We start from the raw sequence: 14,645 nt of genomic DNA, 5'->3' as shown, positions 1-14,645 counted from the left end.
AAAGAGACAAAAATCCTATTAAATAAATCAATGTTAACTTTTTGGTTAAACCAGTTGACAAGTACTTACTTGCTACGTTTCAGCTACTTTCAGTAGCCTTGATCACGCAAATGACGTTGACATGATGTTCTGTCATTCGTCATAGTTCGGTGACTTGCGCCATCTTTCGTCTGATGTTCAGCTTTCTGCTGGTGTCCCCCTTTGGATGCTCGGGTGTCCCTTTTTATTAAGTCATCATAGATGTGGCTCAGTTCATGTCCTCCCTGGTCTCTGTTGATGTTCATATTTGTTTTTCTTATCCAAATGGCTTCTTTTATTTTTCTTGATAAGTAGTGTTGTTCTTTGTCTAATATTTTTGTATTTTCAAAATCCGGTATGTGATTTTCTATGGTGGCGTGATCTGTGATAGCTGATTTGTGTAGAATTTTAGATTGTGAGTGGCGAGCGCTCCTGGTTCTTGTCCCTACCGTATTTTTTTCCACGTCTGTTTTGTGTTCTATTATTCTTGTTTGTAATGCTCTGCCTGTTTCCCCTATGTATACCTTCTTGCAGTTGTGGCAACCTACTTGGTAGACTATACCACACTGTTGATCTTTGTCAATCTTGTCTTTAGGATGAACGAGACTTTCTCTTAATTTGTTTTTGGGAGTGATATATGTATTTATATTGTGCTGTTTCAATGTTCTTCCTAGCCTTTGAGTCATCCCTTCGACATATGGTAAACCAATGTTGACTCTGGATTTTTCTTTATCTGTTGTTATTTCTTTGTCTTTGTTTGCTTTTCTATGTTCCCTTTTGTCTTTAACTCTTTTAAAACTCCAGTCTGGATATCCGCATGTTGATAAAGCTGCTTTTATATGGCTCATTTCTTGTTTTTGTCCTTCTTCTGTTGATACGATGGATTCACATCTGTCCACTAGGGTGTTGACTACGCTAAGTTTGTGTTCGAGTGGATGATTTGATTGAAAGTGTAGGTATTGGTCTGTGTGTGTCGATTTTCTGTACACTGATGTTTTTATGTTACCATTGTCTTGAATAGTGATTAGAGTATCGAGAAAAGGGATGGTGTTGTTTTTCATGTTCTCCATAGTGAATTTTATTTGGCCTGTCTGGTCAATGGTGTTTAGATGTTGGAGGAGTTCTTCTTCAAATCCAATTGGTACAATTGCCAAGACATCGTCTACATATCTGCGCCAGAAAATCGGTTTGATATGTGATGGTGCTGTTTCTGTGGCACGTTGTTCCAAGTCTTCCATGAATATATTTGCCATTATGGGGCTGACAGGACTGCCCATTGCCATTCCCTCTTTTTGTCTGTAAATATCACCATTAAATGTGAAATATGTCGTGTTAAGAACTAGGCTTAACAGCTCCATGATGTCCTCCGTTTTCAAATTGGTGTTTAATTTTCTTTGGACTTGTTCCAGGATCTTAGTTTCTTTCAGTAAAGTGTTGTGTGTTATATTGATTGTTGGTTTTATAGGTGTCTTTGTGAATAGAGATATAACATCAAAGGATACAAGTGTGTGTTTTTCTATGTCTATGTTGTTCAGTGCTTTTATGTCGACTGCTAATTGTTTAGAGTTTTCCACATGGAATTCTGTGTTTCCAACCAACGGTGATAATAATTTTGAGAGCAATTTGGAGACTTCGTAGTATATTGTGTTGATATTGTCTACGATTGGGCGTAATGGATTGTTCTGTTTGTGGATTTTAGGTGTGCAGTATAGTCGTGGGATGATATAGAGTCGTGGGATGACTTAATAAAAAGGGACACCCGAGCATCCAAAGGGGGACACCAGCAGAAAGCTGAACATCAGACGAAAGATGGCGCAAGTCACCGAACTATGACGAATGACAGAACATCATGTCAACGTCATTTGCGTGATCAAGGCTACTGAAAGTAGCTGAAACGTAGCAAGTAAGTACTTGTCAACTGGTTTAACCAAAAAGTTAACATTGATTTATTTAATATATATTTGAAACCAGATGAAATTTTTTGAGAAAAATCCTATATTTTACATTCGTGTGGCCATACGATGACGTCACAATGTTTGTTTAGCCTTATCGATGCATGATCCGATATCTACAACTCATCAACTTCTAGATTTTGTAATAAAAATAAACGGTTCACGGTTTACTTTAGAAACTATGACTGTTTAAAAAAAGACATAATTTTGACGATTTTTTAAGCTTTTTCATAAAAAACGCGCACGAATTGTCTAATTCAACGTGTTCGTATGGCGTTATTTAAACTGGAAAAGGTCTAAATTGTTTTCAAAATTACTAGGAAAGACTTGAAAAATATAATTCAAGAGAAAAAAATATGTTTTTAACGCTACGTGCGCACCGCGTGCGTAAAAAATTGCGCGCCCGTGGGAATTTTTGACATGCTCAAAATGACAAGAAACGCATAAAAAGTTGATTAGAAATTAATTTTGCGCATTTTGAAATTTTAAATGCGCGTGCGCGCGTAACTTCTTGTGAAACATGCCATTTTTAATCCGTAGAAAGTTTGCCCCTGATATGACTTAAATTTTGTCAAAGTGTCAATACTAAATGACTTTTGGTTTTTAATCTATAATCAATCATTGAAATTCATAAAATTGCGCGTAAGTCATGTTGCGCAACTATGACGTCATTCAAAAATAGGAGGTGCACAACTTCACGTAAATGCCCATATGTTGTCAAAGTTATGAAATGTTATGTTTACACATTTTAGAGAAACGTGACTCACAAAAAGGAAGGAAGGATCAAAGAATAATACAGAAACTAGATTTGAACTCGTCACTACGGACGAGTTAGGTTATCCGCAGCCCAAAAGCCACGCGCACGTCATACGTCAGAATATTGCACACAGAAAAAGATTATTATGACTACTTTACTATACTATAGGTCCCTGGACCTATTTGTTTATCACAAATAGCCAATCAGTACTTAGTCTTATTTGGCCTGCTACATTATAGCAGTAGGTAGGAAATAAATGATTTGGGCTATACCAAATGCCGTTACAGTATATACAGTATAATCTTTATACGTACTATATACAGTTCAGAATAGGTGAAAATAAGTGACCAAAGTTATTGACGCTTTTGAACATGATGACGTCATCACAAATTTAAAAATGGTAAATCATGCGAAAGATAATTGATTGACCTAGACATTATATAAAAATAGGAGGAAATAGAATACGGATAAGTAGAGATGAGCTCTACTAAATGTGATGCGCTATGACAAAAGAGACAAAAATCCTATATTTTATATTCGAGTGGCCATACGATGACGTCACAATGTCCGGTTAGCCAAATGGATGCATGATTGTATATCTACAACTCATCTACTTTCAGAATATGTAAAAAAAAATAAAAATTGACCATGTAGTTTAGAATCTATGACTGTTTAAAAAAAGGTATAATTTTGACAAATTTTTGAAATTGTTTATCAAAAACGCGCGCAATTTGTTCAATTCTACGTGCTCGTATGACGTGATTTTAAGTCGAAATTGTTTGAAAGTTGGTAAAATTACTAGAAAAGGCTGAAAAAACAAAAATCAAGCAAAAAAAACATGTTTTTGCCCTACGTGCGCACGAGCGCGTAAAAACATTGCGCACGCGTGGGAATTTTTGAAATGCTCAAAATGACATGTAACGCGTAGAAAGTTGATTAGAAATGAATTTTTCACAATTTAAAATTTTAAACGCGCGTGCGCACGTAACTTTTTGCGCAACCTGCCATTTTTAATCCATAGCAAGTTTGCGCTTGATATGACTTAAATTTTCACCAAGTTTCAATACAAAATGACTTTTTGTTTTTAATCTATGATCAATCATTGAAATTCATAAAATTGCGCGTAACTTACGCTGCGCAACTCCGAAATCGTCGAAAAGCTTGGCTGCACATCTACAGCTATAGGTTAATCTTATGACAAAGTTATACAATCTTATGTTGGCCAGAAGATAGAGATACGCTGCTAACAAAATTCGTGGAAAGAAAGAAGAATAAGATAGAAACTAGATTTGAACTCGTCACTACGTACGAGTTAGGTTATCCGCAGCCCAAAAGCCACGTGCACGTCATACGTTAGAATAATACGCGCAGAAAAACGATTATGCTATTGAAAAAAATGTTAGTGCGCTCTCTATTTTGCGTCACGTCAAAGTATGTACAGTATACACTATATACTGTATACGTACTACATACAGTTCAGAATAGGTGAAAATAAGTGACCAAAGTTAATGACGCTTTTGACCATGATGACGTCATCACAATTTTAAAAATGGTAAATCATGCGAAAGATAATTGATTGACCTATACAATATAAAGAAATGGTGGAAAATGAAATACGGATAAGTGGAGATGCGCTCTATTAAATGTGATGCGCTATGACGAAAGAGACAAAAATCCTCTATTTTATATTCGAGTGGCCATACGATGACGTCACAATATCCGGTTAGCCATATCGATGCATGATTCGATATCTGCAACTCATCTACTTTCAGAATATGTAATAAACAATAAAATTCACCTTGTAGTTTAGAATCTATGACTGTTTAAAAAAAGGCATAATTTTGACGAATTTTTGAACTTTTTCATCAAAAACGCGCGCAAATTATCCAATTCCACGTGCTCGTATGACGTAATTTTTAGGCGAAATTGGAAAAAAATTGGTAAAATTACTAGAAAATGCTGGAAAAACATAAATCACGAGAAAAAATTATATTTTTGCGCTGTATGCGCACGCGCGCGTAAAATAAATGCGCGCGTGTGGGAATTTTTGAAATGCTCAAAATGACATGAAACGCGTAGAAAATTAATTAGAAGTTAATTTTTCAAATTTTGAAATTTTAAACGCGCGTGCGCGCGTAACTTTCTGCGCAACCTGCCATTTTTAATCCATAGAAAGTTTGCGCTTGATACGACTTAAATTTTCACCAAGTGTCAGTACAAAATGACTTTTGGTTTTTAATCTATGATCAATCATTGAAATTCATAAAATCGCGCGTAACTTACGCTGCGCAACTCCGAAATCGTCGAAAAGCTTGGCTGCACATCTACAGCTATAGGTCAATCTTATGACAAAGTTATACAATCTTATGTTGGCCAGAATTAGAGATACGCTGCGAACAAAATTCGGGGAAAGAAAGAAGAATAACATGGAAACTAGATTTGAACTCGTCACTACGGACGAGTTAGGTTATCCGCAGCGCAAAAGCCACGCGCACGACATAAGTTAGAATATTGCGCGCAGAAAAACGATTATGCCATTGAAAAAGTGTTAGTGCGCCCTCTATTTTGCTTCACGTCTAAGTATATACGGTATACACTATATACTGTATACGTACTACATACAGTGCAGAATAGGTGAAAATAAATGACCAAAGTTATTGACGCTTTTGAACATGATGACGTCATCACAATTTAAAAAATGGTAAATCATGTAAAAGATAATTGATTTACCTAGACAATATTACAAAATTGAGGAAAATGGAATATGGATAAGTAGAGATGCGCTCTATTAAATGTGATGAGCTATGACGAAAGAGACAAAAATCCTATATTTGATATTGGAGTGGCCATACGATGACGTCACAATGTCCGGTTAGCCAAATGGATGCATGATTCTATATCTACAACTCATCTACTTTCAGAATATGTAAAAAAAAATAAAATTGACCATGTAGTTTAAAATCTATGACTGTTTAAAAAAAGGTATAATTTTGACAAATTTTTGAAATTGTTAGTCAAAAACGCGCGCAAATTGTTCAATTCTACGTGCTCGTATGACGTGATATTAAGTCGAAATTGTATAAAAATTAGTAAAATTACTAGAAAAGGCTGGAAAAACAAAAATCAAGCAAAAAAAAAATTGTTTTTGCGCTACGTGCGCACGCGCGCGTAAAATTTGAATTTTTGAAATGCTCAAAATGACATGAAACGCGTAGAAAGTTGATTAGAAATTGATTTTTCGCATTTTTAAATTTTAAACGCGCGTGCGCCCGTAACTTTCTGTAAAAAGTGCCATTTTTAATCCATAGAAAGTTAGCGCATGATATAAATTACACTTTTGCCAAGTTTCAATTTCAATTGTTTTTTGGTTTTCAATCTATGGTAAATACGCGAAATTCACAAAATCACGCGTAACTTACGCGGCGCAACTCTATAGTCAAAAAACGAAACGTCCTGCACATCTACAGCTACAGGTCAATCTTATGACAAAGTTACACAATCTTATGTTGGCCAGAATTAGAGATACGCTGCCAACAAAATTCAGGGAAAGAAAGAAGAATAACATAGAAAACTAGATTTGAACTCGTCACTTTGACGAGTTCGGGTTATCCGCGCAAACGCAACATGCACATACTTAACTATATGAACCTCGACAATTATTATGCCATCCTATGACATGAAATAAATATGTTTACAGTGCTGAATTGTACCTATTATGTAGCATACACCATATTACAGTATTTTACAGAATAAACTGTATATGTTATATACAGTGTAGCATAGACAAAATTACGAGACCCATCTTTTAAATCCAATTTTTAACACGATGACGTCATCAAATTGACATATAAAGATAACAATTTTAGAAGATAATTATCTAAAAATTTACATTAAAACAAATTTGAAGAATTTTGGGCACGTAAAAGTGAGATGCGCTCTCGTTTAAACGCAATGAACTTTTACGCAGGAGATGAAAATATGACTTTTTGAATTCAACTGGCCATATGATGACGTCACAACATCTGATTGGCAAAATATTCACATCAATTCGTATCTACAATCCAATAGCTTCCAGAAAACGTTTTAATCATGATTATCACTTTTTATTCTGACGAGCTATAACAGATTGAAATTTACTGTAAAGATGAAAATAAGTGACCCACGTTATTTACGTTTTTAGACATGATGACGTCATAAAAATTAAAATATTTTTAATTCATGCGAAAGATAGTTGATTAACGTAGACAATATTAAAATTTCGGGGGAAATGGAATACCTATAACCGAGAAGCGCTTTGTTGAATTTGATGAGCAATAACGAAAGAGTAAAAAATCCTATATTTTACATTCGTGTGGCCATACGATGACGTCATAACATCCGAGTGGTAAAGGTTCTGCATGAATTCATATCTACAACATATCTGCTTTCATATTAAATTAAAAAAATTGGGGGTCGTGGATGATCCTGAGGAGCTATAATAGATTAAAAATAGGCTTAATTTTGACAATATGTTGTCACTTTTGCAACTAAAACGCGCGCAAATGGTCTAAATCAACGTGTTCGTATGACGTCATTTTAATTTGAAATGATGTAAATCTTTTTAAAATGACTAAGAAAGGCTGTAAAATCATAATTCAAGAAAAAAACACATGATTTTCATGCTCCGTGCGCACCTTACGCGTAATTTTTTTCGCGCGCGTGGGAATTTTTGACATGTTCAAAATGTCATGATCAGCGTAGAAAGTTGATTAGAAATAAATTTTGCGCATTTTGAAATTTTAAATGCGCGTGCGCGCGTAACTTCTTGTGAAACATGCTATTTTTAATCCATAGAAAGTTTTCCCATGATATGACTTAAATTTTCACCAAGTGTCAATACAAAATGACTTTTGGTTTATAATCTATGATCAATCATTAAAATTCATAAAATTGCGCGTAACTTACGCTGCGCGACTCTAACGTCATATAACGAAGTTTCTTGCACATCTACAGCTACAGGTCAATCTTTTGACAAAGTTATACAATGTTATGTTGACAAGGATGAGAGATATGCATGCAACAAAATTCCGGGAAAGAAAGAAGAACAAAGAAGATGAAAAAAAAAAAGATATTTACAATCACAAGGGTTATCCGCAACTTCTAAGTTGCGGATAACCAAAAAAAAAAAAAAAAAAAAAAAAAAAAGATCCTGACAATAACAAGGGGTTATCCGCCAAGTGCGGATAACCAACTAGATTTGAACTCGTCACTTTGACGAGTTCGGGTTATCCGCGCAAACGCAACATGCACATACTTAACTATATGAACCTCGACAATTATTATTCCATCCTATGACATGAAATAAATATGTTTACAGTGCTGAATTGTACCTATTATGTAGCATACACCATTACAGTATTTTACAGAATAAACTGTATATTTTGCCAATCAGATGCTATGACGTCATCATATGGCCAGTTGAATTCAAAAAGTCATATTTTCATCTCTTGCGTAAAAGTTCATTGCGTTTAAACGAGAGCGCATCTCACTTTTTCACAAAGTATGTGCATGTTGTGTCTACAATCCAATAGCTTCCAGAAAACGTTTTAATCATGATTATCACTTTTTATTCTGACGAGCTATAACAGATTGAACTTTACTGTAAAGATGAAAATAAGTGACCACCGTTATTTACGTTTTTAGACATGATGACGTTATAAAAATTAAAATATTTTTAATTCATGCGAAAGATAGTTGATTGACATAGACAATTTTAAAATTTCGGGAGAAATGGAATACGTATAAGCGAGATGCGCTTTGTTGAATGTGATGAGCAATAACGAAAGAGTAAAAAATCCTATATTTTACATTCGTGTGGCCATACGATGACGTCATAACATCCGAGTGGTAAAGGTTCTGCATGAATTCATATCTACAACATATCTGCTTACATATTAAATTAAAAAAATTGGGGGTCGTGGATGATCCTGAGGAGCTATAATAGATTAAAAATAGGCTTAATTATGACAATATGTTGTCACTTTTGCAACTAAAACGCGCGCAAATGGTCTAAATCAACGTGTTCGTATGACGTTATTTTAATTTGAAATGATGTAAATCTTTTTTAAAATGACTAAGAAAGGCTGTAAAATCATAATTCAAGAAAAAAACACATGATTTTCATGCTCCGTGCGCACCTTACGCGTAAATTTTTTCGCGCGCGTGGGAATTTTTTACATGCTCAAAACGTCATGATCAGCGTAGAAAGTTGATTAGAAATTAATTTTGCGCATTTTGAAATTTTAAATGCGCGTGCGCGCGTAACTTCTTGTGAAACATGTCATTTTTAATCCATAAAAAGTTTGCCCTTGATATGACTTAAATTTTTACCAAGTGTCAATACAAAATGACTTTTGGTTTATAATCTATGACCTATCATTGAAATTCATAAAATTGCGCGTAACTTACGCTGCGCGACTCTAACGTCATTAAAAATATGGAGGTGCACAACTTCAGGTAAATGTCCATATAATGACAAAGTTATACAAAGTTATGTCTACAAAAATTTGAGATATAGCTGCAACAAAAATCCGGGAAAGAAAGAAGAATAAAGATGAAGAAAAAGAAACGTGACAATAACAAGGGTTATCCGCAACTAAGTTGCGGATAACCAAAAAACTATTGATCCCATACAATAACAAGGAGTTATCCGCTTGGTATACCAAGCGGATAACTAATTAGTCAACCCCTCATGCATCATAGCATACTGTATGACACGTGCTGCATCATGTCATCTCTACATCTTCTCTCACCTTCCAGCCTCTAAAACCTACAAAATTCTAATTAGTGACTCAGCATCATAGGATACTGTATGACACGTGCTGCCTCATATTGTCTCTTTACATCTTCTCTCACCTTCCAGCCTCTAAAACCTACAACATATCAATCAGTAACTGAGCATCTTACAGTACATAAACTCATTTAGTTTAATTTTTGAAATGTTAAAATGAATAAATTAAACGTTAAGATGTAATTTAATGTTTAAATAGCCTTCTGTGGCTTGGTTTAGTAACAGCATGATGCCTGCAAGATATTTGGCAAACCACTACTACAATCAATACCTGTTTGACCTCTTGTTTACTTTTGGTTGCCAGGATTTTCCTCCACCATATTTGTATTACACCAGCACTTAAATTGAATTCCTTCAATCTTGCAACTTCAAGTTTATCTAACTAAATGAAAAATAACGGAATATAATAAATATACAATGATGCAGATTCTTACTTACTTTTTTAGACTGACAATCTAAAAACAAAGTATTATAATTTGATGCTACACCTTTTTCATAATGTTATAAGATTGGAATTTTACTGATTTTGATTCAATGACTTACACACATTTAACTGGGTAATAATTTTTAATAAAATTGTATTTTTAAATTATGTCAAATTGATTGTTCTTTTGATTTATATTTATATACTTTTTTTAAAAAGAAAAATGCCTCAATTTTACATAATTATGTATAGTCAATTTTGATGAATTTCCTATCTTATACTACAAAATATTCCTATAAAGGCCAAATGAAGAAGTTTATTTTACTTTTAATTTACTGTACTTTATTTATTGTGTGGCTCTATGAAGCCAAGTTAGCTCATTGTTCCACTTGAGTGACTCCTTGCTGATTGGCTAGTTAGTAGTGCTCACAGGTGGCATTATTATGCAAATTAGCTCACTGTGTTCTGTGGCCAAGGTCAGTCAGTTAGTACAAGACAATGGTGGTTAATGGACACAACAGTGGGATGCTAGTGTATTACTTTGGTTGCTTAGGCCTACTTTCGGTAAGCATATACTTAGATATACATAAGATTAGGAGGCAGGCATATCATCTTTATGACATTATTGTAGTATCTTGAGTCTTTACTTTTATAGAATGTTTTGTTAAATTTTCAGTTAATCGTGATATGTGAACTTGGGCGTGGCGGAGAATTTCTAGAAGGAAATAATTATATAGGAACATTGTAACCGTCACGTTAGATTATCGTCACGCATTAGCAAGCCTATGTCAAATAAATACAGTACTCATGTGGATGCAACAATTGGCAGAACTTGTGTATTTTGTTCTGAATAATTCCTGTAGCATTACTTTTAAAAATAAAGGTTTATTTCACGACGATGATTCTGCTCTACTGCAAATGTTTATATTATACAGATATTGCCTACTTTTTTAGAGGTGAAACATAACAATTGACATCTCCGAGGGAATGATATTTTTCTCGAGGAAAATATATATTACATCTGCTATATTAAAATATGTAGCAAAGTGTATGGGTCGGTTATCCTAAGTAATAAGACTGCATAGTTTACCTTATCTTGGCGAAAAATGACCGTATAAATTCAATAACATTTTCACTTTACAAACTAATATGAAATTTAATTTATTCTACTGCAAATATAAAGTCAACATGTACAGTATGAACACGGATATATAGTATATATATATTATAAACATCACTGGCACAGAATAAATACTATACCGTGATATACTGAAATTTAATTAATTAATTTGAAGATGAGAAAATCTGTGAGAAGGAGAAAAGTCGCCCCAACCGAGATTCGAACCGGGAACCTTCTGCTTGAAATGCAGATGTCCTAACCAATAGACCACTGAAGAATAATATACAGATAATTACTAATTAATGATTCCTTGACAATAAAATATTCGCTTAGGCCTAGGCCGTTTAAATTAACAGAATAATTTCCATCAATAAGCATACATAATAATATTATTATCAGGTCACATCTAGGGAGGACTAACAACTAAGCGAGGGCGCTATGTATGAATAGTTTAAATAGTTTAGTTGATTAATTTCTTCAAGCAAGTTATGGAGTGACAATTCATCGCGATTTCAAGTCCCAGTAGATGACTTTTATTACTTTATTAACTTATTTATCGCCAAACGCGAGTGTTGCCACACGAAAATTACACAGTCAATATCATCGTACTCGATAATTTGCTGGATTTTATATACGTTTAATGACAGGGACACGATAATTACTCGAAAATTACTCAGTCAACATCATCGTACTCAACCAATCACGTTCACGCATTTATATAGGTATATTTAATATATATATATATGTACATTAATTCTAAACCGCCCGGTGATATACTGAAATTTAATTAATTAATTTGAAACGATAAAGATGAGGAAATCTGTGAGAATGAGAAAAAGTCGCCCCAACCGAGACTCGAACTCGGACCGCCTGCTTGATATGCAGATGTCCTAACCATTAGACCACTGGTTATATTTCTATGCCTGGTTATATTTCTATGCCTGTAATAAATAAATAGCGAGCCTACGCGTGGATCTTAGAAACACTTTTTAATATTTAATATGATGTATTCAAATTAGTTTTAAAAGCTTACTTATAAGTATTTTGGAAGAAAACAAATGTCTGGCTGTAGTTGTTTGTCTTTTTCTTTAAACTTTATTTCAATTTCAGTACATCATAACTTAATTAGAATTAGTATATCACAGTTACATATCATTAAAAAAGATGATGTTTTGTTTTGTTTCTTTTCATATTTTGATGTTATGGCTTTTTCTGTTAATACAAAGTATCCCATGCAACATCATCCATACATTAAAATAAAATATAAAGTATGTACATCAATAACCATTATACAGTGTTTTATTAAATCATTAACAAGGCAATAATTGGCTAATTTGATTATATTTTCCAATACTCTAAATATGCGTACATTTTTTTAAAATTTGAAATTTAATTTTCTAAACAGGCGAATTGCTGCCTATTATCATGTTATTCCATTAGAATAGGCATCAATTCTCCTTTTTAGAAAATTAAATAACGCTAAAAACAAGTCTAAATTTAAATCATGTGAAATACTTACAAGTTAATGAAATGCGCTTAAATTCACCGGTGTTAAATTAAACCTATTATATGGATTTTCATTAATTTTTTGGGATATATTCTATAGAATACCTAGAAGTACTGATACAAATTAACATCATAATGTTGATTAAAACACAGTGTAAGAGCGTTGAATATTTAATAACCCTTATCACCCCAATTGCTTTTATGAGCAAGCCACAGGAGACTGGATTATTTTTTTTTGGGAACTGCTGTTTTTTCACGTTTTTACGGAAGTCAATCATGGTACGTCGGTGTAATCTTTCTCATGATATCAATGTTGTTTGTGTCATAGCTTCTTTTTCTCCTAATTCTGCTGACGATAATTTTGTCACAGATCTGAAAATAAATTATAAAACGTTAATATTAATTAATATTAATGGACATTAAAAAGTGTAGAAAATGAAGTGAAAGAAATTATACAAATACGCCCAAGGTACGGCTGGTTAGTTTAAACTAAAATAGCTATTTTACGTTTTAACATGTTTGTTCAGACCATGATATTCAAAAGTGATCGTAGTCCAGTAACATAGGCATACGTCTACACGTCTTCCCTGATCGAAACGAAGCTGTAAACTTAGAAAGAAGATAAACCACACACACAGAGACCTACCAAAGCAACATGCTGTTACTAGCGCTGACAACAATTGATGCAAATATTAACTTTATAATTACACAAAACAAAAAATTACAAATAATAATCATAATTCGTGCCCTGATAGATTAGACATCTTACTGAACCCATTATGTTTCAATGACTGCGGTATATTTGTACAATCTGAATGCAAATTTTGAAACATTTGCAAACAAACCCTTACATTCTAAGTTGTGTGACTTCATCCATTGTATCTGGTAACTTTCTATTGGCAGTTTCGGGTAAAAGTAAAACAAGTACTCCAGATGAAATGGCTAATACACTGAATGTTAACATTGCAAGTGGTGCCCAATACTTTGACAGGTGGAGGATATATGGTGATAGGATGGCTCCAATCCGACCAGATGTTGAACAAATACCAACAGCAACTGACCTATTGCCAAATGAATAAAGCAGTCTGTTAGTTTGACAAAGATACATTCATATCATATCATTACATCATCATCATTATGGAAAGAAGAACATATCAACATTACAATAAAAAAGAACTAGATTATAACAATGCCAAAAATAAAAATGATGGCGAGAATCATTGTTTTCTTCTTTATGAGTTGAATAGGGGAGAATTAATTAATTATTTCACAGATGGGCATTTTTTTTTGACCTAAAATTCCCTAACTAGATGTGCTTTAAAGCTCAGGTACAGGCATGAATTTTAAATATAATATCTGGTTAATTGTATATAAATCAAATATTTGTAACAGAAATCAAGACGAAAAAACATGAATTTCCCTTAATATGGTCAAATACAAAATTTGGCAAAATTCTGCCATAAAAACCAGGAAGCCTTTTTTTCAGTAGTTAGGTAGTTTAACCTAATGTAATAACATGTCTGGTGACTCCCTAGAAGGTGAAAAAAGATGGTGGATATACGGTGGATAATTTTTGCTATAGCATGAAAATAAAAATCTGAAGTTGAATAAAAATATCAGAAATGTAAAATTCTAGTTATATTACATATATTTAGTCATCTGTTAACATTTTTTACCACACCGTTTATTTGTCATAGCTTTTTAAAATTCCTCTCTATTTACAAAATTTGTGTACAAAAGAATAGAGATTTTACTGTGTAATTTGAACTATCCCCCCACTGATAAGAAAGTGCTTATTTTCAACAAGCTTGTGTAACACAAATAAAAATCCTAATAATTATGAAACATAGGGGAAACTATAGATCGATAATTATTGGAATGTATGATCAATAGAAATTTTTTGCCCGCACCTGGCCTTTAAGTCTACACCTCATGACGTCAAATATACAATTACAATTATTAGAACAGTTGCTCGTTTAACACAGTATTTAACTTTTTTTCAATTGAACTAGACTAGATATAAACACTAAATAGAAGAA

At 33.4% G+C, this 14,645-nt stretch overlaps 1 protein-coding gene across 1 annotated transcript; it reads right to left on the bottom strand.

Moving 5' to 3' along the window:
• Positions 1–385: 385 nt before the first annotated feature.
• LOC144843360 (uncharacterized) lies at positions 386–1,376 on the bottom strand. Its single transcript, XM_078700150.1, has 2 exons — positions 567–1,376; positions 386–400 (listed from the first exon to the last, which is right to left on the bottom strand). The coding sequence occupies exons 1-2, from the start codon at positions 1,374–1,376 to the stop codon at positions 386–388; spliced, it is 825 nt and encodes a 274-aa protein (XP_078556276.1).
• Between the last annotated feature and the right edge of the window lie 13,269 nt (positions 1,377–14,645).

This window comes from Antedon bifida, chromosome 5 (genome assembly GCF_963402885.1).
Source record: "Antedon bifida chromosome 5, ecAntBifi1.1, whole genome shotgun sequence".
Taxonomy (NCBI): Eukaryota; Metazoa; Echinodermata; class Crinoidea; order Comatulida; family Antedonidae; genus Antedon; species Antedon bifida.
This window is presented reverse-complemented; position numbering and strand designations above follow the sequence as displayed.

What these genes read in the sequence shown, in the direction of transcription:
- LOC144843360 (XM_078700150.1), bottom strand. Translation starts at nt 1,376, where the DNA reads ATGGAGCTGTTAAGCCTAGTTCTTAACACGACATATTTCACATTTAAT.